The 22,055-nt window shown below is 47.3% G+C and overlaps 1 protein-coding gene across 1 annotated transcript in view; it reads right to left on the bottom strand.

Annotated features, from left to right (window-relative positions):
- The window catches only part of DUSP10 (dual specificity phosphatase 10), a 41,355-nt gene that overhangs the window by 4,291 nt on the left and 15,009 nt on the right, over window positions 1-22,055 (bottom strand). Inside the window, exon 3 of the mRNA XM_086694471.1 lies at window positions 1,694-2,065. Coding sequence (XP_086550597.1) covers window positions 1,694-2,065 — 372 coding nt within the window. The remainder of the gene's footprint in view (window positions 1-1,693; window positions 2,066-22,055) is intronic.

The following is a 22,055-nucleotide window of genomic DNA, read 5'->3' as shown; positions in this document are numbered from 1 at the left end:
TGTTATTTGTTTTGTTTTCCTTCTAAAAAATCAGATAAGCCTGAATAACCTATAAGGAATGCAGGTGCTTGGATTGAAATCCTGTTGGAACAAGCATGTCTTATGCTTCTCCTTAAATGGGAAACAATCTCTTAACTTCCCCCAACTGGAATTAAATCAGATAAAATTGCAGTCATAACACCATATATCAACCGGAAAGTTCCTCGTCAACTTGGTGACATACATTTCTTCCTCGGGTCTCAAGGTTTGACTCGAATATTATGAATAAAATATCTAAGACACCTTTGCATCCACAAGTGTTGCCATTCGGGAACCAATTGAGCAACAAACATCGCCCCAGCATATTGTAGAAAGGCTCCTGCCTCAGAGTCAAGAGCCTTGCGTTCTGGTCCTTTCTTGGCCACTAAAATTCTTATAATCTTAGAGAAGTCACTTTACTTTCCTGAGTTCAGGGACCACTCAGAATTTCCTTCCAGACTGCATATTCCATGGTCCTGCATTGAAGGCACAATCGGCTAGGAAAACAGCTGGGTGATGTGGCCAGAACCACGAAATCCACAGCAAACCTATCAGACCCAGGGCTTTTCTTTCTGAAATAGGATCGCCAAACATGAGTGCATTCTTCCTGGGACAGAGGCCAGTAACAACCTGCTACAGTATTTAGGGAAAGAACTCAATCACCTTGTTGTGGTTAATGAAGGCTGGAGTCACTTGAAAAAAAATTGTCGGTTATGGGCTAGGTATTCCCCCAAATGATCATTAGAGCCTTAAAACAGTTCGAGGCTCTGGGAGCAGCAGAAGGTTCCGTTGGGATCAGGGTGAGGCTGGCGGTTACCTCCTTCTGGAGACTAAAGTCTGCTGTGGTTAGAATTCCCCTCCTTGGGAACTGCTCAGGCTACACAACCTGATCTTTCCTACTTTAGCGGGTTTGGGGTAAGCGGTCTCACGAAACCTAGTACCATTTTGCTAACACGTTCATACGCTTCCGCTACCCCATGTCTACGAACTGAGACAAAGCAAGTAGAAGGGGGAAAAAACCAACTCATCCCTCTGCTCTCCTCCCTCTCCTCCGCACCGATGTGACACCTGAGGATGCTCGCTACAGCACCGCTTTCCTGAAGAACATTCTTCAGAAGCGGCCTTTCAGCAAATGCTACCTGTGCCTCAACCTCATGTAGAGAAGCTATACCAACTGCAAATTCATTTAACCTGGGGTAAGGGAGGTGGGGGCGAGTTTGGAGGCGGTGTCATTTTCCTCGCACTTCATTTCCCGCAAGGCGCCCACAGCCACGGTAGACCAGATGGCCATGGCAGCAGCTCTGTCCTCCTATGCCTCCCTCCCCATTACTTCTTTTGAAACGACGTGCCAGAACCTACCTACGCCAAGCCCTACCGTCTTTTTCCTGGAGAACCACAAGGATGCGGCTTTCTGATTGACCAGATCCCGACCAAAGGGAATCACCGATTCGTTACAAGCCATCCCAGGGGCTCCCATGCATTCCGTGGGCCATGACTTGGGAGAATACTTTGGCTGGTCCAGGTGGGGGAGGCCTGGAAACACCTCTGAGCCGCCTTTTTTTTTTTTTTTTTTTTTTTTTGCAGCCCAAGCATCAACCTTGGACTCGCTATCAAAGCGAAAGCTGGAGGGGGAAAGGAAGGCTGAAGGTGAGCCGCCCCCGCGGGAGATAGTTACCAATGAACTCGAAGGCCTCTTCGAAGTACTGCCGCAGGTTCTGCTTATTGCTGTCGGTGGCCGGCAGCCGCTTGTAGTTGAACAGGCCTTTCTCGTAGTGGTAGAGGGGCAGGTGAGTGGTGACGTTGATGACGTAGCCTATGTTCAGCCGCTGCATCGTGTCCAGGTCCTGAGCGTCCTGCTCGTTGCCGAGGAACAGGAAAGGCAGGATGGGCGTCAGCTCCGCGTTCTCGATGTCAGGGGTGGTGGGGAGGGACTGAGGTAGCACGCTGGACGCTGCAGACGCGCCGCCCCCCACCTCCCGGCACTCCTGGAGCTGGAGGGAGTTGTCACAGAGGTTTTCATGGTTCTGCTTAAAACTGCTAAGTCCACCTGGAGCAGACACACAGAAGGTGAGAGTGACCACTCCTAGAACTTCGGAGCCGGCGGAAAGACGGTGCCACCGTCCCCCACCCCCCCCACCGGGAAATAAACTATGCTTTGCTGCCTAGGCACCTCTTAGAAAATAAAATCGGACCCCAAGTGCCAGCCCGGGGGCGTCCCCAGTGGCTCAGCCGGTTGGGTGTCAGACTCTTGATTTGGGCTTGGGTCACGATCTCACAGTTCGTGGGTTCAAGCCCCCCCACTGGGCTCTGCACTGACAGTGGGGAGCCTGCTTGGGATTCTCTCTCTCCTCCCTCTCTCTGTCCCTTCCTCACCCATGTTCTCTTTCTCTCTCTGTCTCAAAATAAATAAACTTGAGAGAGAGAGAGAGAGAGAACAACAATGCGAGTCCTTTTGGAGATCCAGGACAAGCTTCAGATGATCCCATGGCAGGCAGTACTTTGGAAATGTGCTCTTTCTACAAACTGTGGCCATGTTCCCCTGGAAAGAGTTCCATGCAGCATCAGGCAATTTTATCAGCAGCAGATTTGATCTGCTTCAAAGAGCCATATGCTCAGTGGCCTACATAGAACCTTGTACTTCGAGAGCCAGGGAAAACATGGCCGACCTCCCCCGGCACTGGAGGCACGTGCCTTGCACTCTTCCATAAGCTTACCTCACCCAGAATGAGAAGTTTGCTCCCAACACGGCAAAGTGGCTATGAACAGGGACCTTGGAAGGCCCGGATTCCCTTGGCTATCGTCCCAGTAACACAACTTCTTGGCTCTGTGACTTAGGCAAGTTAATTTCTCTCTCTGTGCCTCGGTTCCCTATCTGCAAACTGAGGGTAACGGCATCTACCCCTGAGCGTGATTGGGGGTCTGGAATGAATGCACATGGGCAAAGTGTGCAAACGTCCCCATCAACGACTGCAGCGTCACTTATGGGAATGTATCTTAAGAAAATCACCTAACCAAACATATCCAGCTAGATGTGGCAAGACGTTGACCACAGCATTATTGTTTTATAGGAAAGGCCAAGAACCAAAACAAATTACAAGAAAAAAAAAGGAAAAGTTAATATATTCATCCCAGGGAATGTGACGTAGCCATTGAAAGTTGTGAAAGGGATCTGAAAACAAAGAAAATGTTTCTGTTTAACGTTAAGCGAAACAGATCCAATCCAAAACATTCACCATACACGTGATGAAAAGCTAAAGGACCATGCAAAAAAGAATTTGAGGTAGGAAATTTATGGATCGCAGAGTATCGTTTAAGTTTTTCCTTTAATATTTGTTAGATACATCGTACACATGGTTAAGCCCAAAGGATTGTTACAACAGTCGAATCACATGATATACGTGTAAGGGCTATGAAACCTGAGTTGATATGATTACCGCCGTGTGGGCTCCCATTCTAATCAAACAACCAGATACCCTGGCCTTCCTTTTAAAAGGAGGGGGAAGTTAGAGACCTCCTAGAAGCTGAAAGCCTCCGGAACATGACATTTATGCCTCCTGATACAGGCCTTACATCTGTCTTGATAGTTTCAGGAGATAAGGCAGGAAACACAAAGCGTGAACAGGATACCGTTGTGTTGAAATAAACACAGGAAGTCTACCTGTTCTCTAGTTTCTGAACCTAACATATGCCCTCCTCCATTTCTTTTTTTTTTTTTAATTTTTTTTTTTTAACGTTTATTTATTTTTGAGACAGAGAGAGACAGAGCATGAATGGGGGAGGGTCAGAGAGAGAGAGGGAGACACAGAATCTGAAACAGGCTCCAGGCTCCGAGCTGTCAGCACAGAGCCTGACGCGGGGCTCGAACTCACGGACCGCGAGATCATGACCTGAGCCGAAGTCGGCCACTTAACCGACTGGGCCACCCAGGCGCCCCTGCCCTCCTCCATTTCAAGTCTCATCTTTGGCAACTAGGGCAGGGATCTCCAGGCCACAACCTAGACAGTCTCAGGTTGTTCTTGCCCCAAACACACACAGCCAGGCGTGACAACAGGCTAAGTCATATTTTCATCAAGGCCCAGCGATGACACAAAGATCATTCAAAGAGGGTAATATTATGGTCATTTCATTCATCTGTAAGTGTCAAAACCTATCTTTGCTTTTCAAAAAGAAAAAACAGGAGCTATGTATTCATTTTGGTGGATTTCTAGAATTAAACTCTGCCCTTACATATTATTAGCGTACTCTGCTACGAAATCATGATTAAAAAGTTTGGGCCCTAAGAGATTATTTGTCAACTAGACAGAGGAAATGGAAAGCCAGAAAGACTTCACTAGTGACAACTTTAAAAAAAAAAAAAAAAAAAAGCAAATTGAAATCACCCACTGTTACCATCACAAATGCCACGAAAGAGACTTTAAAGAGTTATTTTAAAATCCGCTTAGCTTTGGCTCCATAAAATCCAAGTAAATGATTTACACTGATTCTGTGATGGGAACCTAATTCACTTTGTTTTTCCCCTTAAGAAAAAGGCAGTCGTTACACTTTTTCATCTAAGATGAGAGGAAAGAACCAAATAAACTCAAAAGAAGTCTCGAAGGGGTGGGGAGGGGACTTTTCTCTGTTCTTATTTAGGGTTCTCAAGCTGTAATTTGTCTTAAAAGCGGCTAGTTTAAAAAAAAAAAAAAAACGCATGCCAAAAAAGAAAAAAAAAAAAAAAACCCACACACAGAAAAAAAGCACCGTACAGCTTTTTAAAATTCTGTCTCTATACCTCCTTTCCCAATGACATCAGCTGGAGGCTCCCCACCTGCCCAGTTGCCATAGCAGTTACACAAAGACATACAATGACATCAGTTGGCATGATATCAGCTCTTTGAGTACAAACAATACAAGAAGAACTACTTTGTTTAAGGCCTTTGGTGCAACTGTGTTCTGGAGAGCCAATGATGTAATGCTAACAGGTGGCATGGGCCTTGCATTTGCCTAATGGGGGAAAAAAACCCATGGGGGAGGGGAGGAGGGAATGTGAGACAGACAGACACAGAAGGCTCCGACTCACAGGGGGTGCTCACGTGCAAAACTACGTGTGTGTTGTATGTTGCAGCCATGTGGGGACTCCGTTCATAGAATATTGGAAGATGACGAGGCTAGAAAAGGAAATACCACGGGCTCAAATACATTAGTTGGACAAGGGAATTCTCATTGAGGGGCACGAAGAAATCGCCTCCTGTTCACTCGTCAGTCTGCTGACCAGCTTCAGCATCAGTCCCCCTACGGGTCATGCACATCCGCAGTTACACAACTCTCCTGGGAGGGAGCTTCAGGCAAAATGAACGGGTCGAATCTCACCGTGGTGGTTCTTCAGAGAGATGTCTGCAGGGAGGATGGTTTTTCTGCTCTTAGGGAATTGGAATTGGGAGCCGGGGAAGGAGGAGAGGGAAGACTAAGGCTGATACGGTTTTCTCTTCCAACCACCTTCCCCGGACCCTACGCTACCATGTATCACTAGAGGCTGAACTGCCTGATCACCTAGTGAGGAGCTTTGATTCCATCCTGTTGGTCCTTCACTACGTAAGAACATTACAGCAGGATAACTGACAAGCAAAGTAGAGACAAAGTGGCTGGTGGTTAAGAGCAGTTGATAGAGGCAGACAGACCCAGGGTGTGATGTTGATTCTGCCCCATCAGAGCAGCGAGTCTTGATGCAAATCACTGCCCCTCATTAAGTTTCGGCTTACTGATCTGTAAAGTGGACGTAATGTCACCTGCCCGCAGGGCTGTGGTCTGAGCAGCCTAGGTAAGCATGTTGATATATAGCCAGGCATCTGATACGTAATGTCTTCTTACCCCACAATCATTACCCTCCTTGTCCTTATCTCCCTTTGATCGTCTACACTGCATTTTGTGAGAACTCTAAGTGCCATGCGTGGTCGGTCCTCAGGCCGGCCGCCTTGGGTCTGAGCGCCAGCACCGCCAACACTAGCTTCCGGACCCCGAGCAAATTTCTTTCCCCCAGATAGAAAACAGGGGCAACCTCACACTACTATTTTGAGGATTAAACTGCGTAGTAAAAATAAAGTACTTGAAAACAACTATCCATGGTGAGCACTTTTCTACTTCTATTACTTTGGGAAACTACCATTTTAAAGATCTTTAAAAAAAAATTTTTTTTTTAATTTTTTAAAAGTTTATTCATTTTTGAGAGACAGAGCACTAGTGGGGGGTGGGGGAGCAGAGAGAGAGAGGGGGACACTGAATCCGAAGCAGGCTCCAGGCTCTGAGGTGTCAGCACAGAGCCCAACGCGGGGCTCGAACCCACGAACTGCGAGATCGTGACCTGAGCCGAGGTTGGACTCTTACCCGACCCAGCCACCCAGGTGCCACCTCCCCCAAATTTCTTAATATAAAGAGCCTACTGGGATGAGCACTGAGTGTTATAGGTAGCCAATTTGACAATAAATTATAATAAATTAAAAAAAAAAAAAAAGAAGACCCTAAACAACGATCAGGAAGCTAATATTCCAGAGCTTTTCCTTTTAAATTTTTACTTAAAAAGAACCAGGGACAAACATATCTGAGCAGTTTTAACACTGAAATAATATACTTTCATCATAAAGAAAACAAATAGCTCCCTATCCTGCCTAAACAAATATATCTGATTTCATTTGTTGGCCCTAGCTTTCCCAATAACGACTGCATAGTTTTTGACTTCCTGTTTTGTTTTATTTTATTTTTTCCAGAGGCGGATGGTGTTTTAAATAAAAGTGCTCTACACCCATCCCTGCCCCCACCCCCCCACGCCTCCCCAGTCCCCACCGGGCCGAGCGATCTTGACCTTCTTACGCACACAATTGCTTGCAGTTACCGTGCAATTATTTTCCAGGCAGGAGCACCATTGCTGGGGGCAAACATTTCAAACCTTATCCGCAAAACTAGGTTCTCTGCCAAAATGAGCATGGTCAGCACTTTGATTCCGAATGGCAACAACCAAGCGTACCCAACCCCTAGAGAAAAATATGTAGGAATACAGGTCGCCTTGGTTTCCCCCAACAGCAAGGCGACCGTCCCGCTGAAGCAATGGATCCCAGTGTGAGTGGGAAACCTCCCGGCAGATTTGTTTCAGTTCCCGTTGCCGTGTTGACTATTGCCGTCCTAGAAACAGAGGAGCCTTCTGTAATGTGATTCAGAAGCAGGGCTCTGGGCGGCAAATTAAAGAACCACATCCAAATGCAGAATCTACAAGCAAGAGATTTCCGTATTCTGGGGATGGACAGCACTTTCGCGCACACGCTTTTTTCGTTTCACGCTAGGCCGGAAAGTGAGCACTTTCCAGAAATTGAAGGAAAACCCTCACTGAAGGTCAGCAGATGGAATTAGCCCCCAAAGGAAGGTGGAGGGGGATGAAAATGGAACTCTTCTCGAAGAGTGACAGCATGCTGATCACTCCTTTTTGTTGTCTACTTTTCCTTACTGGGTGATGAGTCTTTTAAAGCAAACTGGTGCTCTGATGACCGTGGTTAAGAACACAGACTCTGGAGCCAGGCTGCTTGGGTTTAAACCTCTGGCTGCCATCACTAGCTAGCTATGTTACCTTGGGCAAGTTACGTAACGTCCCTGCCCCTCGGTGTCCACATCCACGTAGTTAGCTCTAGTATCTATCTCATAGGTCTCTTCATATGGATACGATGCTATATGAGTTAGATATTACGACAAATGAGAAAGATATCGGTGTAAAATGGGCCCTAATGGATCCTATTTTGGGGCTCCTCCAAGGAAACTGCAGTATATCGAAGCAGATTCTCCAGATTCTATACACACAAGGATCCTTGTGGAAGAAACAAAGCTTGGAGAAACCAGAGTGGATGTCAGGCTTCTAGCACTGAAACTCTCATAGAGCGGGAGTCACAGTCAATTCATACTTTTCGAGGCAGAGAATTACCCACCCTCACAGGGGAAATATTGGGGATGCCAGCTAGAACCACAGAGGTTACTGTCCCTGGCTTGTTTCACATGAAACAGTCTTCATAGTCCACAGACACAACTGAGGATTTCATAGTAGGAATGATTTCAAGTTCAATGCCAGGTGGTGTCACCTAAGCTGTCATATGATCCTGTCCCCAGGCAACGTGGGGAGGCTATCTTAGAGAGGATGAGTCAAGTGAGAGCACTGTGTCACTAGGTAGACGAGGACACAAAGGGATTAAGAAACACTTTTGTTACCCAGGGAAGAGAGAGACTTAGGAGGTTGGGTCCAGCAGCCATGGTGGCCGGGACCACGAGTCAGAGATGAGTCTCCCTAGGATCCCTACAATCCTATCACATCATCGCCTACGTGTGAAATGTCCCAGTGTGAAAAAAAAAAACACAACACATATACAAGAGGTACGTTAAGCTTAAAATTCTCAACAAATCAGTATCTTGACGCCAACTGAGTACATATTGATTATTTGGGTAAATACCGTTAAGTGTTCCAGAAAGATAGATACATGTTGCCTCACGGGTTTTTGTTTTTATCTGTTTGTTTATTGTCTGATCTCTTTGGTAGGAGATACACATTATCTACAGATATATCTTAAAACCCAGCTCTAGAAGGCCATCTGTGATATATAAGGCAGAGAGGCAAAGCTTTGCCTTGATTCAGAAAAATGACTCTGTCGTGTGCCAGCTGTGGGGCTTTGTGAACGTTACTGGTGCTCCTGGATGAGTTTTCCATAAGTATAAATCTGGAATACTTCTCTTCAGGTGGGTGGTAGGGATTTAGTGAAACTGTATGTAAAACATCCATCCTGGTATCTTTAAGAAGGTATTCAAACCCTGTGGCTATTTGGAGAAGAATTGTCAGCAGGGGACAAAGATGAGGAGCACTTCCGGGGGGGGGGGGGGGGGAGACGTTGGGGGGCTTTCCTTGCTCTAGAGCTGTCGTAGGTTTAGCTGGAGGGGGGACCTTGAAGAAAGGTACGCGGAGGGAATCGGAGACCATCTTCCAGCGCCAGTCCCAGGGAAAGGGTGCTGGAAGATGCCACCGGGCTGCCGGCCTGCAGCTCTGCTCTTGTAAAGGTCAGGTTCAGTGCTGTTGGGTCCCAGCTTAGACAAACGCAGGAGGAAGTGGCGTGCAGAACGGGGGCGGGTCTTGTGGTTGGTGGTCTCCATTGGACACTTCATTATATTTAGTTATTCATGTTCTAAGATTTCAATAGAATGGGAGGGGGAGATATATAGGGTTGTGAAACAGGCATAAAATACATGCATTTCTGGCAAATTTTCTGGAGATATATATATATATATATATATATATATATATATATATATACACACACACACACGTATATGTACATATATACACATGTATAATCTACCGGCAAGACATTGCTTGTACAGTCATTATAACTCGGGTAATTTACTTATTTGTGTACCCCTCAGATGACATGCCATTGCTCCCAGCAAAACAGCTTGGTAGATTATAAAGTCTAGCATTCTGCAAATAAGCTAATACTCGACTATAATATATACCAAGAACGAAATTCCACTTTTGCTCCTTCCTAATCTTTGTATAATTGGCAATGAGCTCTTAGCTTCATTTTTATCTCTAGATACTTCTGTATATAATTTGCTTGGGGGCTCTTCTTTCTTATGTTTTAAGACACGCTGCTCTCTTCTTTGATTGATAAAATCTTTGTAATGTCCTCAACAGAAAGAAGTTTTAATAAATCCCTGCCTAAATATTTACCTCAAAAAAAGTGAACGGAGTCGGAAAGATCCAATGACTGAAGAACTGCGACTTCCGACAACTGAAGAGAAAGGGGCGCCTGGGTGGCTCAGTCCGTTAAGCGTCTGACTTCAGCTCAGGTCAGGATCTCACGGTTCGTGAGTTCGAGCCCCACATCGGGCTCTGTGCTGGGAGCTGGAGCCTGCTTCGGATTCTGTGTCCCCCTTCTCTCTGTGCCCCTCCCTTGCTCACACTTTTGTCTCTCTCAAATATAAACATTAAAATTTTTTTTTTAAACGTTGAAGACAAAGCTTTGGTTGCACACCTTCCAAGAAGCGCTGATCCCCGCATGTTTCTGTCCAAGTTGAAAAGATTCCCCCTGTGTCCCCAGAACCCCACACCGCCTAGCTCGGAAGTGGCCTCTGGTGTAGACACGTGCCCTCGCTCCAGAACCGGTCAGAAAAGGGCTGGGGATTCCACTTCAGCCCGCTGAAGTCACTCAAATGCACCAAAGGGGCACCTTCTCCCAGGAGGGGAGGCGCCCTTCTCATGTCCCCTTCCTACCACCCCCAACTTTAAGGCTTTCACGGGTACCCGGAGATCAGGATACCACCAGTCTCATCTGTGTGTGCTTGAATACCGCAAGCAGCTGGTTTGGGAGGCCGCTTCACAAGTATGTAAATACAGCCTGTTTCTTTAAATCTGTTACCTCATTTATTTACATTAGAACAGAAAGCACTGCCAGAAGCAACAGCTGATGACAGTCATGTAATTTTCCACAAAGACAACAATTAAACAGCTTTGTGTTATTTTAGCGAGCAGATGACTTTTCTGAGTGAGTGGGAATCAAACTAGGATTTCAGACTTCCCACAGCCGGGACCCCCCCTCAGGTATCTGCCAGAGTCCCTGGGACTTGAAGGAAGACCAAGCTTTGGGTCCCTCTCCCTCACAGCCAGCTCTCTCTCTCCCTCTCTCTCCCCTCTCCCTCTCTCTGCCTCCCTCCCTACCTCCTCCCTCTCTCAGAAACCCGACAGGAGAACAGGGGAAGGAAAGAGGAGAGGGAGAGGTTCTACCCAGAACTGGTTTCTGCTTGGACTGCCAATGAATCCACAGAATATTTTTGAAACCGATTTTTATCTTTATTATGTTTTAAAACTTTATTTATTTCTTTTGAGAAAGAGAGCAAGCCCGTGGGAGAGGGGCAGAGAGAGAGAGAGAGAGAGAGAGAGGGAGAGAGAGAATCCCAGGCAGGGTCTGCACTGGCAGCACAGAGCCCGATGCAGGGCTCGAACTCATGAATCGTGAGATCATGACCTGAGCTGAAGTCAAGAGTCAGACGCTCAACCGACTGAGCCACCCAGGCGCCCCTGAAACCTATTTTTAAAGAATCCAGGGTAAGGGTGGGAAAAGTGGTCAGGCCCCCTTACCCCACCCCCACATAGCGAGGCCCTGTTAATGGAGAACCCCACCTTCACACTCACTCTCCCCATTCTGTCGGAAGAACCATCTGGAAGGCAGGGGTGGGCATCATTGACTCCTGGGGGTCGATCCCTTTGCCTGAGGGGCTGGGAGAAGCCTTCTGTTCACCCTTCAGCCTGGTCTGGACTGGTCTGAGCAGCCATGCCGGATGGGTCCGGGTGCCCACTCTGGCACCATGGGAAGACCAGCCTGTGGAATCTCATGTTCATGGGGAGTTCGCCTGCCTCTACATCAAGCTTCACTCCCACTAACAAAAATGCCAATGAAAGAGAGTGAAAGTGATTGTTTTCTTTTCATGACAGGGCTTTGGAATCCAATCAAGTAAATAGCTTTCCACGAAGAAGTGTGCCTATCGGGGCGCCTGTCTGTTGAGCCCAGTCTGTTGAGCGTCCGTCCGACATGGGCTCAGTTCATGACCTCGTGGTTTGTGAGTTCGAGCCCCGCATTGGGCTCCAGGCTGATGGTGGGGAGCCTGCTTGGGATATTCTCTCTCCCTCTCTCTCTGCCCCTCCCCCCCCCTTGATCGCAGGGCCTGTGCACTCTCTCTCTCAAAATAATAAATAACTAAACCTAAAAGAAAAAAGAATTGTGCCTATCAAAATACAGGCTGTGTATACGGAAGGGAAATGCACAGGAAGAAAGACAGCCAAGTTCGAGCCCCATGTCCCCGGAAACTTGCAAGTTCAGATTCCCTTCTCGTTTCTCTGACCGTCCAGCCCTGAACTGTGTCAAAGCCTCAGCACAGACCAACCAGTTCCCAGGGAGAAAGGCGCATCACAAACACTCAGCTCAAGTCTCTGGATTGTTCTAAACGGACACACCAGAGATATTACGTACGTTTCACTTTTATAATCTCTTTTATCTAAGAGCAAGCCCTCCCAAACATTTTGGGATTGGAGAGACGTGCCACAGATGCCCTTTCCCTCTCTCCACCTCTCTCCCTGCCCACAGGTCAGGGTCCAGTGGGAAGAGATGGAGGATAAACATTAAAACACACAAGGAAAAAGGTAATGATTAATTATGATGAGGGCATGGGGCGCCCTCCAGTTCCCGGGTGCTAGGAGAGGGAACTAATTAGACGGGGTCCAGGGAGGGCCTCTCTGGGGATGAGAAGGCATTAGCTGGTTTGGGAAAGGGGTAGAGGGGAGGGGGGCCCAGAAGGGCAGACGAGGCAGGGAGAACCACACCATTGGCAAGGGCAGGACATTTGCTAGGTCTGCGGTGACTCAAGGGAGCCCAATGTTTAAAGCCTAATGAGCAGGTGGAGGGATGGGGGGAGGGAGTGACCAGTGGAGGTCAAAGAAGTCTGCAGAGGGCCTCTTAGGGACATTCAGCAGCGAGGATTTTATTCTAAGTTCAGTGGGAAGCTCTTGAATGTTCAGAAGTCCGTAATGGGGGATTAATATGTGTTTGACAAGAAAAGGGATCAAAAGAAAAAGGGAAAAAAATTAATTTACCAGATGGTGCAATTTACCTATACTCTAAAACCTGGGCCCAAATCATGACTTCTCGTTCCCAAACTACATCTTTTGCACCTACTGTGGATTGAATTGTGTCCCCTACCCCACCCCACAAATTCACATGCTGAAGCCCGACCCCCCAGCATGGTGGTATTTGGAGATGGGGCCTTTGAGGGATAATTCGGTTTAGAGGAGGTTATGGAGGTGCCGTCCTCATGATGAGATTAATGCTCTTGTAAGAAGGGGCACCGGAGAGCTTGGTGACTCTCTTGTGACCACTGAGGACACAGCGAGCATCTGCAAGCCAGGAAAAGAGGACCCTCACCAGAAGCTGACCATCCTGGCCCCCAGATCTCAGACCTCCAGCCTCTAGCACCGTAAGAAAATACACTTCTGTTGTTTAAGTGACTCTGTCTGTGGTATTTTGCAGACTAATACAGTCTTTTAAATTCCCAGTAAGGCTTTCTTTTTAAAAATATAAATTGTAACTCCTACTTTTGAAGAACCACACCCAAACCTATCAATTACCTGAGACCCTGGCCCCTGGGAGCCAAACCAAGTTGGTACCATATTTTAAGATCTTAAAATCGAACCAGAAATGTTCCAAGGTCAGGAGGAAGACGGTGCCTAAAGAACCAGCATAGCCATCAGAAGCAAGTCCCTGGAGCCTCCCAGAACCTTAGTTCCATGAACCAGCTGCAAGCAGAGAAGCCCATTCCTTTCCCAAAGACACCCGACCTCCCTGCGGATCAGCATTGACCCAATGCCCTCCGTGCTACATCCTCCTGGGCCAAAGAACATTTTTGCTGGAGAATTTCCGTGTATTTGGGACGCTACTCTATACCATGCGAGGGCTCCACCTTCTCCGTTCCCTAAAAAGCTCAATACCCGTTAATCCATCAAGACGGATTAAGGGAGGGGAAAAAAAAATCCATGAGATCATACTGGAAGGCTGCAGAGGGAAGAATGTTAATAGGAGAGTGCTATAAAACACAAAGCCATATTTTTCCCAAGAGCTCAACCAGATACTCTCCATTATTGTTTAATTCTCTGAAGAGAGGGAAAACATTCTTTGCTTTTCAGTGCAGAAGTTTAAATAATGAAGCATTGCTAAACAAACAAACAGAGGAAAGCCCAGTGAAGCTATTCATTAAACAACCCCACTGGACATAAGGAACACGGCTGCTTAACGGTCCACCTCCCCTGAGGACCGACATTTGTCTAAGACCCCAAATTAAACACATCACAACTTCACAGCAAAAGTATGTTTCCCAATGGGATTTCAGTAGAGTCCAATTAAATAAATCTCTAGAAATATCAAGAACAAGCCTCAAGGGAGAGCATATTTCTACTGTGAAACATTCTCATTGGAAATTACATTCACAAAAGGTCATCTGGAAACATCCATGACAAGAGGAGGGGAGGAAAGGCAGGAAGCAAGGCAAAGTTACACAAATAAAGCCCCAGGGGGGTAGGGGTGGGGGTGGGGGTTCACTATCATCGTGTTTGGAAGAAGTGCCCGGCCAAAAATCCTGTGTGCCTCTTAGCTTGCTTTGAATGAAAGCCTGTGTCCGGACAGCTTGTATGACGATGGTTTAATATGATCTGGAGGTCAAAGGCTCTAGCTTAGGGAATTCAGGAAGTGGTAGGGGAAAAGATTAAATGTCAACATCAAAATCTGAATTGTTTTACAGAACCAATGTTTTCAGTTCGCGAAAGGCATAGCAACAAGTTCCTCAAGTCACGGAGCCGAATTCTATATTTGGCAAGAATACTCAGCAAGCCTGGGCATTAGCGATCAACTGCCAGAAAGAGCGGGCGTGAGCCCCACTTGCAATGGATTCACCCAGCCGCCCATGCCCAACAGTTAGATCACAGAGTGAGGGCTGAGCTTGGGAAGGTCAGCCGGAAGCCAGGGAAGACCTCATTGGAGCACTGAGAGAGATAGGGGGTCACACCAGGTCAAAAGCTAGCACGTCTCCACCTAGTGGACCACCTTCTGAAATTAAGGGGGAAACAACCAAGAGGCCAGTACATCTCTGAGGAGGTGGGCTGGGAGGGTATAGGGATGCGGTGGAGGGCCAGCCGAGTAGTGGTCGGTTCAACCTGGGACATGTGCAATGGAGAGCCAGCCTGGGATGCCCCCCACATGGGACACCATCGGACTTCCCGGCGACACGCCCTTGAATGCGATGCCAATGCCCACCACTGCTCAGGGCGACAGAAGTCCCAACGGCCAGCGCTCGAAACACAGCCCTTCTTCCTGTGCTGAAGTGATCCTGGGTTCTAGCTTGGGGGCCCCTGTTGCCACTTCTATGAAGTCGGGAGTGTGGATAATCTGTGCCCCAAGGTCTGGCACTCTATAACTTCAACACAGCTTCCATAAACCAGATATGGATGGACGATGGCAAGGACGAGGGCAGCGGTCTCGGAGTGTGCCAGGCCTGGGGGGGGGGTCTGCCTCCCTTAGCTCACGCTGTTCCCTCCTCCCGGAACTCTCTTCCCCTCGTTTCTCACGTAGGTGGCTCAGAACGCAGGTCAGATGTGATCTCCTCACGGGGGTCGTCCCGGCCTCCAATTTACCACCGACCTCTGATGGCACTCTTCCGTGACATCATCCAGTTTCAAAGTTTTGTTGTCTTCAAAACACTTATCACAATCTGAAGTTGCTTCTTAGTTCTTTGCCGGTGGGTTGTTGTTAGTAAAATGTAGTTTCTCCCACCCTCACCCCCACCCGAGAATGTCCATATGCTGTTTGTTTTTGAGGAAACAGAGCCTAACAGTTCACTGTGCCGGGGCTCAGGCTGCCTCCACCACTTTCTAGTATGATCTTAGCAAAGCTGCCTTACCCTTTTTGCACCCTAGTTCCCTCATTTGTCAAATGGGGCTAATAATAGTGCCAACGGGGAACAAGGGAGTTACTGCGACTCTTAATGAGCTAATACTGGGAGTTATGAAAAGAAATTATAAAGGGGTTGACTGTTTAGCACCTGGAGCAATACCTGATTTGTATAGACGCTCATTAAATGTGTCTAGATTCATGACCTTTGGCTTGAGATGAGAAAAGGCCGTTTAGTTGGCAAGCACCTATTATGTGTGGTTCAGCATAATGTTAGGGATTCGAGGGATTAAAAAACAGACATATGTCTCTGAAGATAAATCTAATGAGACAAAGAAGGAAGGATAAAGGAACATTAGAGAAAACAAAGGGACGGGCAGAAATCTTTTAAGAACCTACTAAAGAGTAACCTGAAATGACACCATCAAGCTGTGACTCATGGAAGGCAGTGTAGGACCAAACAGGTGAATTCAGCATGAGGACACAGAAATCTTGTCACTCTCTGGCTAGGAAGGAGGGCCAACAAGTCTCTGGAGATGAACAGCCTACGGGGGACTGGCTATGACGTGGGAGGGCTGGGACCCAAGACAGTTTATATCTGGTGGCTTCTAACGCTTTCTCCTCTCTCCATGCCTCTCCCTTGGACATTCTGAGTGATGAGAAGTAGAGAGGACGGGGGCACCTAGGTGGCTCAGTCGGTCACGATCAGTCATGATCTCACGGTCCGTGAGTTTGAGCCCCGCATCGGGCTCTGTGCTGACAGCTCGGAGCCTGGAGCCTGCTTCCGATTCTGTGTCTGCCTCGCTCTCTGCCCCTCCCCTGCTCTCACTCTGTCTCTCTCTCAAAAAGAAACAAACATTAAAAAAAAGAAAAAAGAAAAAAAAGAAAGACAAAGTGGAGATTGATGGAAAGGAGGAAAAAAGGCTCAGGAGGGCACAGCAGCCTGTGGGACATCGTGGGACAGTGGAAGGGGCCCCCAGTTCAGTTCTACACACGTTCACTAAGCACTGAATATGAGCTGGAGGCTGGTACTGAGCATACAGACTGGCCCTCCCACTGGGGCACAGTGAGCAGGAACAGATAGATGGTGCAGACAGAGAGTTCTCACCACCCCTGGGGGCTATTTCTTCTGCTTCCTGTTGAAGGGAGACAACGCTGGATCTAAAATCAGGAATTCTGGGTTCCTCTTACCCCTGTCATTAACCATGCACTTTTGGGTAAGTTACTTAATCTTAAGGCCATTGTAAAGCATGATTACATCACAAGAGCTTTTTCTTCAAACATAGGAGCTTCCTCTTCCCTAAAAAAGGGGGAGGGGGGATCTCTCCCAGGAATAACATTGTGGGTGCTCTCGAAAGGCAGACAAGGGGCCTCTGGTTTTCTGGAAGGTGAGAGGCTCAGGGGCAGGGAGTGAGAATGGAACGCCTAACTTTCTGTACCTCTTTACTTGTTTCTGATGAACCCACTTCCCTTTTAGAAACCAGGACTGGCTGACACCCCCACAGTCACTGAGAGTGGCAGGGAGAGGTGCCTGAGAGTAACCTGTTCCCCAAACCTCAAACCTGAATGTATACACAGGAAATATATATAGGCAATATATATATACATATACATTGCAATACAACAATACAGAGTTTAAGTTTGTCTCTTCTTAGAAATGTGCCTTTGAGGGCAGCCCCAAGATGCCCTTGCAGGATTCCACTTTCCAGGAGCTGGTGACCTCAGAGGGCCTTGCAGGACTGGGGCCAGGCCTGAGTATGACCAGAAGGGTAATGGTTAGTAGGACCACAGGCAAGAGACAGGGTCTATTTTAGGCAGGGGAGGAGAAACCAAACAAAAATCAATAGATAAAACACACAGGATCGTGGCTTAAAAATCCAAACAAAAGTTTCCAAAGAAAAGACAACAGCTGATTTGAGCACAGCATTTATAAGATGTAGCAGAACACAGACTACCAAAGTATGGTTCTAGACGATGCAAACTGTTAAAAAAAACATGCCATGGAAAACACTCCTTACTCACAGCATCAACCTACATCAGTTTCCTATAAGGATCTCCATCCCAACATCAATATTTAAAAGTCTCCAGAATCAAGTAGATGCCAGTACGTATGTCCCCAGCACTCGAGTGGTGCTGTCTTGGAAATGAAGACACAGAGGGGACCCTACGAGTTGCAGGCTGGAGGAGACTGGTTGTGCTGGTCTCAGAGACTTCCCCGTCTCCCGTCTCTGGGCTGAACCTAGTGGTCAAAAGCATTGGCTAGTGGTTAATGACTCAAAGGCTGAGTCATTCTGCGTGTCTAGAATGGAACTAGCCACCATCACCCATGAAATGGGGTTAGGGAGATCAGCAAGTGAAGGTACAGAACCTTGCTTTCCCAGGCACTGTGCCCCTAAAATATATATCCAGATGAAAGGTGTCTATTCTTGTAAGGCTACAGCACAACTCTGACACTAACAACAGAATCAGCACAGATTCCACAAGTTAAGGGCATAGTCCCCCCAAAACTGCCCTCACTTCAGATGCCAGCCGTAAGTTTGGGAGTCCCAGGCCACTCACAGTTCTGACCGATAGGCAAAAGCTGTGGGACTCCCACACTCAAACCCCCCAGGTTGGATAATTCACTAGAATGACTCATAGGACTCAGGAAAAATGCCATACTTACTCTTACAGTTTTATTCTAAGGATGCAAATAAGAACGAGCCAAATGAAGAGACACAGAGAGCAAGGTCTGGGAGGGTCCTAAACACCGGAGTTTCTACGCCCTGAGGACCCCATCACCCTCCAAACACATCAGCGCATTCATTAATCGGGAAGCTGAACTGAGCTCTTGTGTTCAGAGTTTTTGCTGGGGTTTCATCACATAGGCCTGACTGATTGAACCATTTGGTCACATGACTGAACTCAATTGCCAGCTCCCCTTTCTTACCAGGAGGAGGTCTAACTAATACAAAGCCCCCATCCCCTAATGGCATTCTTTGTCTTTCCAATGGCCTACCCCTATTGGGAATCATCTCACTAGCAAAAACTATCCCATTAGCATAAGCTGTCTCATTAGCATAAGCCATCTCATTAGCATAAGCTTGGTTGCCATTAGAGGTTATGACCCAGGAACCAAGGACAAAAGCCAGACAAGTTCTCTATAGTATAGTTCACTAGTGGGGAAGAGCATGGGCCCTGGGGTCAGACGGCTCTTGAGTTTGACTTCCTGCTGTGTGACTTTGGGCTATCGACCTAACCTGGCTCTCGGTTTCCTCATCTAACAAGTAGGTCTAGATAATACTGTTATTGTTATACAGTGATCAACACCACTCAAAAGAAATGTAATGCTGGCTACTATGTAACAAAATTCTTTTCTAGTAGCTGCATGTAAAAAAGTAAAGAGGAGGGGCGCCTGGGTGGCGCAGTCGGTTAAGCGTCCGACTTCAGCCAGGTCACGATCGCGCGGTCCGTGAGTTCGAGCCCCGCGTCAGGCTCTGGGCTGATGGCTCAGAGCCTGGAGCCTGTTTCCGATTCTGTGTCTCCCTCTCTCTCTGCCCCTCCCCCGTTCATGCTCTGTCTCTCTCTGTCCCAAAAATAAATAAATGTTGAAAAAAAAAAAAAAATTAAAAAAAAAAAAAAAAGTAAAGAGGAACTGATGAAATTAACCGTAACAATACATTTTGCTTACTTCAACATGCCTCAAATCGTATCATTTTAACATGCAATCAGTGTTAAAACAGTTCATGAAATATTTCACTTTTTTTCTTTTTTTTTTTTTTTTAAATTTTTTTTTTTTCAACGTTTATTTATTTTAGGGACAGAGAGAGACAGAGCATGAACGGGGGAGGGGCAGAGAGAGAGGGAGACACAGAATCGGAAACAGGCTCCAGGCTCTGAGCCATCAGCCCAGAGCCCGACGCGGGGCTCGAACTCACGGACCGCGAGATCGTGACCTGGCTGAAGTCGGACGCTTAACCGACTGCGCCACCCAGGCGCCCCTTACTTTTTTTCTTAACACGACGTCTTTGAAACCCGGTGTTATTTTACACGTGCAGCACATCTCAGTTTGGGCTAGCCCCATTTCAAAGGCTCAGTAGCCACATGGGACTCATGGCTCCCGTAGTGGATAGCACAGACAGAGAAAACAGCCGTTGTTATTTCCATTAAATGAGTTAGTGCTTAGTGCCATCCCATCCCCTTTTATAAATGTTAACTCAAATATGTATGTGCACATGCTCACACGTAGGTAGAGGCAGTGGCAAATGACTAAAATCTGAAATGCCAAAAGCCACACTGTCGGTCAGCTTCACAGAACAGGAAAGAGCCCCTCTTTTCTCAGAAAAAGAACCACTGTAGCTTGGAGTAGAGAGGTTTTCGGATAGATCATCCCTAGTGGGCTCTTCTACTCCCATGCTCCTGTGTCTCCCCAACACGTGTTCATTGTTTTTTAAATGTTTATTCATTTTGAGAGAGAGAGAGAGAGAGAGAGCAGGGGAGGGACAGAGAGAGAGGGAGAGAGAGAATCCCAAGCAGGCTCCACACTCTGCCAGGAGCGTGACGCGGGACTCAATCCCACGACTGTGAGATCATGACCTAGCCGAAATCAAGAGCTGGACGCTCAATGGACCGAGCCACCCGGGCGTTCCCCCAACGTACATTTCATACGGCAAAATCAAGGGACTGTGGGCAACAGCTTTCAATGGGGAAAGATGCCCAAAATCATGGCGCGGCCAGATGAAGAAGTGCCACTTGCAAGGGGCAAGTGTGAATGGCTGGGGACTAAAGGGGGGCCGGGGGAGAAAAACCATAGGGAGGAGTTTTGGCTTCTTGAGTCACTGAGCAGCCCCTCCTCACCCCAGGCCACCTCCCAGAGTCACTGCCCAGCCACCAGCTAAGTCTACCAAACCAGTTACCTGCCCCCCCACCCCCTTCACTTCCTAGAAAAAGCTGTGTCCTGTAAATCCAGAAGAATATCACTAGCAGGAGACCGATTTCAAGCAATTATTCAGGCCGCTTTGTAGCATGAGATTCTCAGGCCCCAAAACATTCTCCACGGTTTCTTTTTGGTTTTGGGGTTTTTTTGGGGGGGGGGTGGAAACAATGTCGATATTAATATGAAAGCTCTGTGTCTTAATCGTGGTGCCCCACATTCAGCTTCTCCCAGCTTTTACAAGGGAGAGCGGCCCGTCACGTTGGCATTCCTCCAATTCATTCAGTTCTCACTGGAGTTGCGGTGGGGGGTGCCAGCCACCCTCAAGGTAGGAATAAAGGGCCCCTAAGAAGGGCAGGCGAATGCACTTTTTACATAACATGCAAGATTAATTATAATAAATGCAATCCAATTCACATACCTTATCAAGGAAGACAAGCTAATTATCTGTTGGAGAATTAGCTCCTATTTAAAGGGCATTTTACCTCAATTTGGCAAAAAGAACTAATGGGAATAGTCTTTCCATTCTGATGCATTCTTTGGGCTGCACCAGCTTCAGGGCTCAGAAGACTTGAACACCGCCCTGAAACCCCAGGGCTTAAGAAAGGGGGAGGGAGGGGGGCGCCTGGGTGGCTCAGTCGGTTGAGCGTCCGACTTCGGCTCAGGTCATGATCTCACGGTCCGTGAGTTCGAGCCCCACATCGGGCTCTGTGCTGACAGCTCAGAGCCTGGAGCCGGTTTCAGATTCTGTGTCTCCCTCTCTCTCTGCCCCTCCCCTGTTCATGCTCTCTCTCTGTCTCAAAAATAAATAAACGTTAAAAAAAAAAAAAAAGAAAGGGGGAGGGAGGAACACAGAAACATGTATCACTCAGCATCTCCCAAAGTCTAACTCTTTGTGCTGTTATTGTAATGATGTCCCTTCCAAAGTGTCTTATCAGCAGCATGAAACTGGGAGTGACTCATATTTATGACACAACATAGGGTTGGCCCTGCCGGACCGTTCACGTCCACAAACGCTTCTGTTATTTTAATAGTGCTGAGTGGTGCCTCGATACTTCCTCGCTCTGCCCACCAAAGCAGAAGTCCAAGATTTACAACATATCCCTCTAGGGTGCGGGTGCCATACAGGCAGCTGGAATGTGCAGGGAGACCTACGATCGAGGACAAAGACCTCCCTAAAAATCAGTAACTTTGATAGGTAGTTGGCTCTTGTATCCTCAAGAGAAAAACAGGAATAGACAAGTGGAAGGGAATCACGGTAGAGGGGGAACCATAAAGCCAAGGTAGCTGGCCCCAGCCACCATTCCTCAAGGTGGGGGCAGGAGTGAAGAAGATTCCAGGCAAGGGATTCTCCTAAGAGGTTTCTCTTATAATACCGAAAATTTGGAGATAACCTTAACCTCATTAATAGGCAAATTAGTTAAGTACAACGTGAGGCATCCATAAAATAAGACATGTTACAATATGAAAAGAAAATCTGATGGTAATACAGGAATCAAAAGGACACACGATATAAAGGGAAAATGAATTTCAGTTTCTATACGAGAAATGCTGCAAAATATGCACATATATGGGTAAAGAATGAAGACAAGATATAAAAATGAAACTAGGCCGGTCAGGGGGATTAGTAGATGATCTGT

Source organism: Puma concolor, chromosome E4 (assembly GCF_028749965.1).
Source record: "Puma concolor isolate L17-30 chromosome E4, mPumCon1.1.hap2, whole genome shotgun sequence".
NCBI lineage: Eukaryota > Metazoa > Chordata > Mammalia > Carnivora > Felidae > Puma > Puma concolor.
Note: the sequence above shows the minus strand (reverse complement) of the source record. Positions and strands in the feature narration are given on the sequence as shown.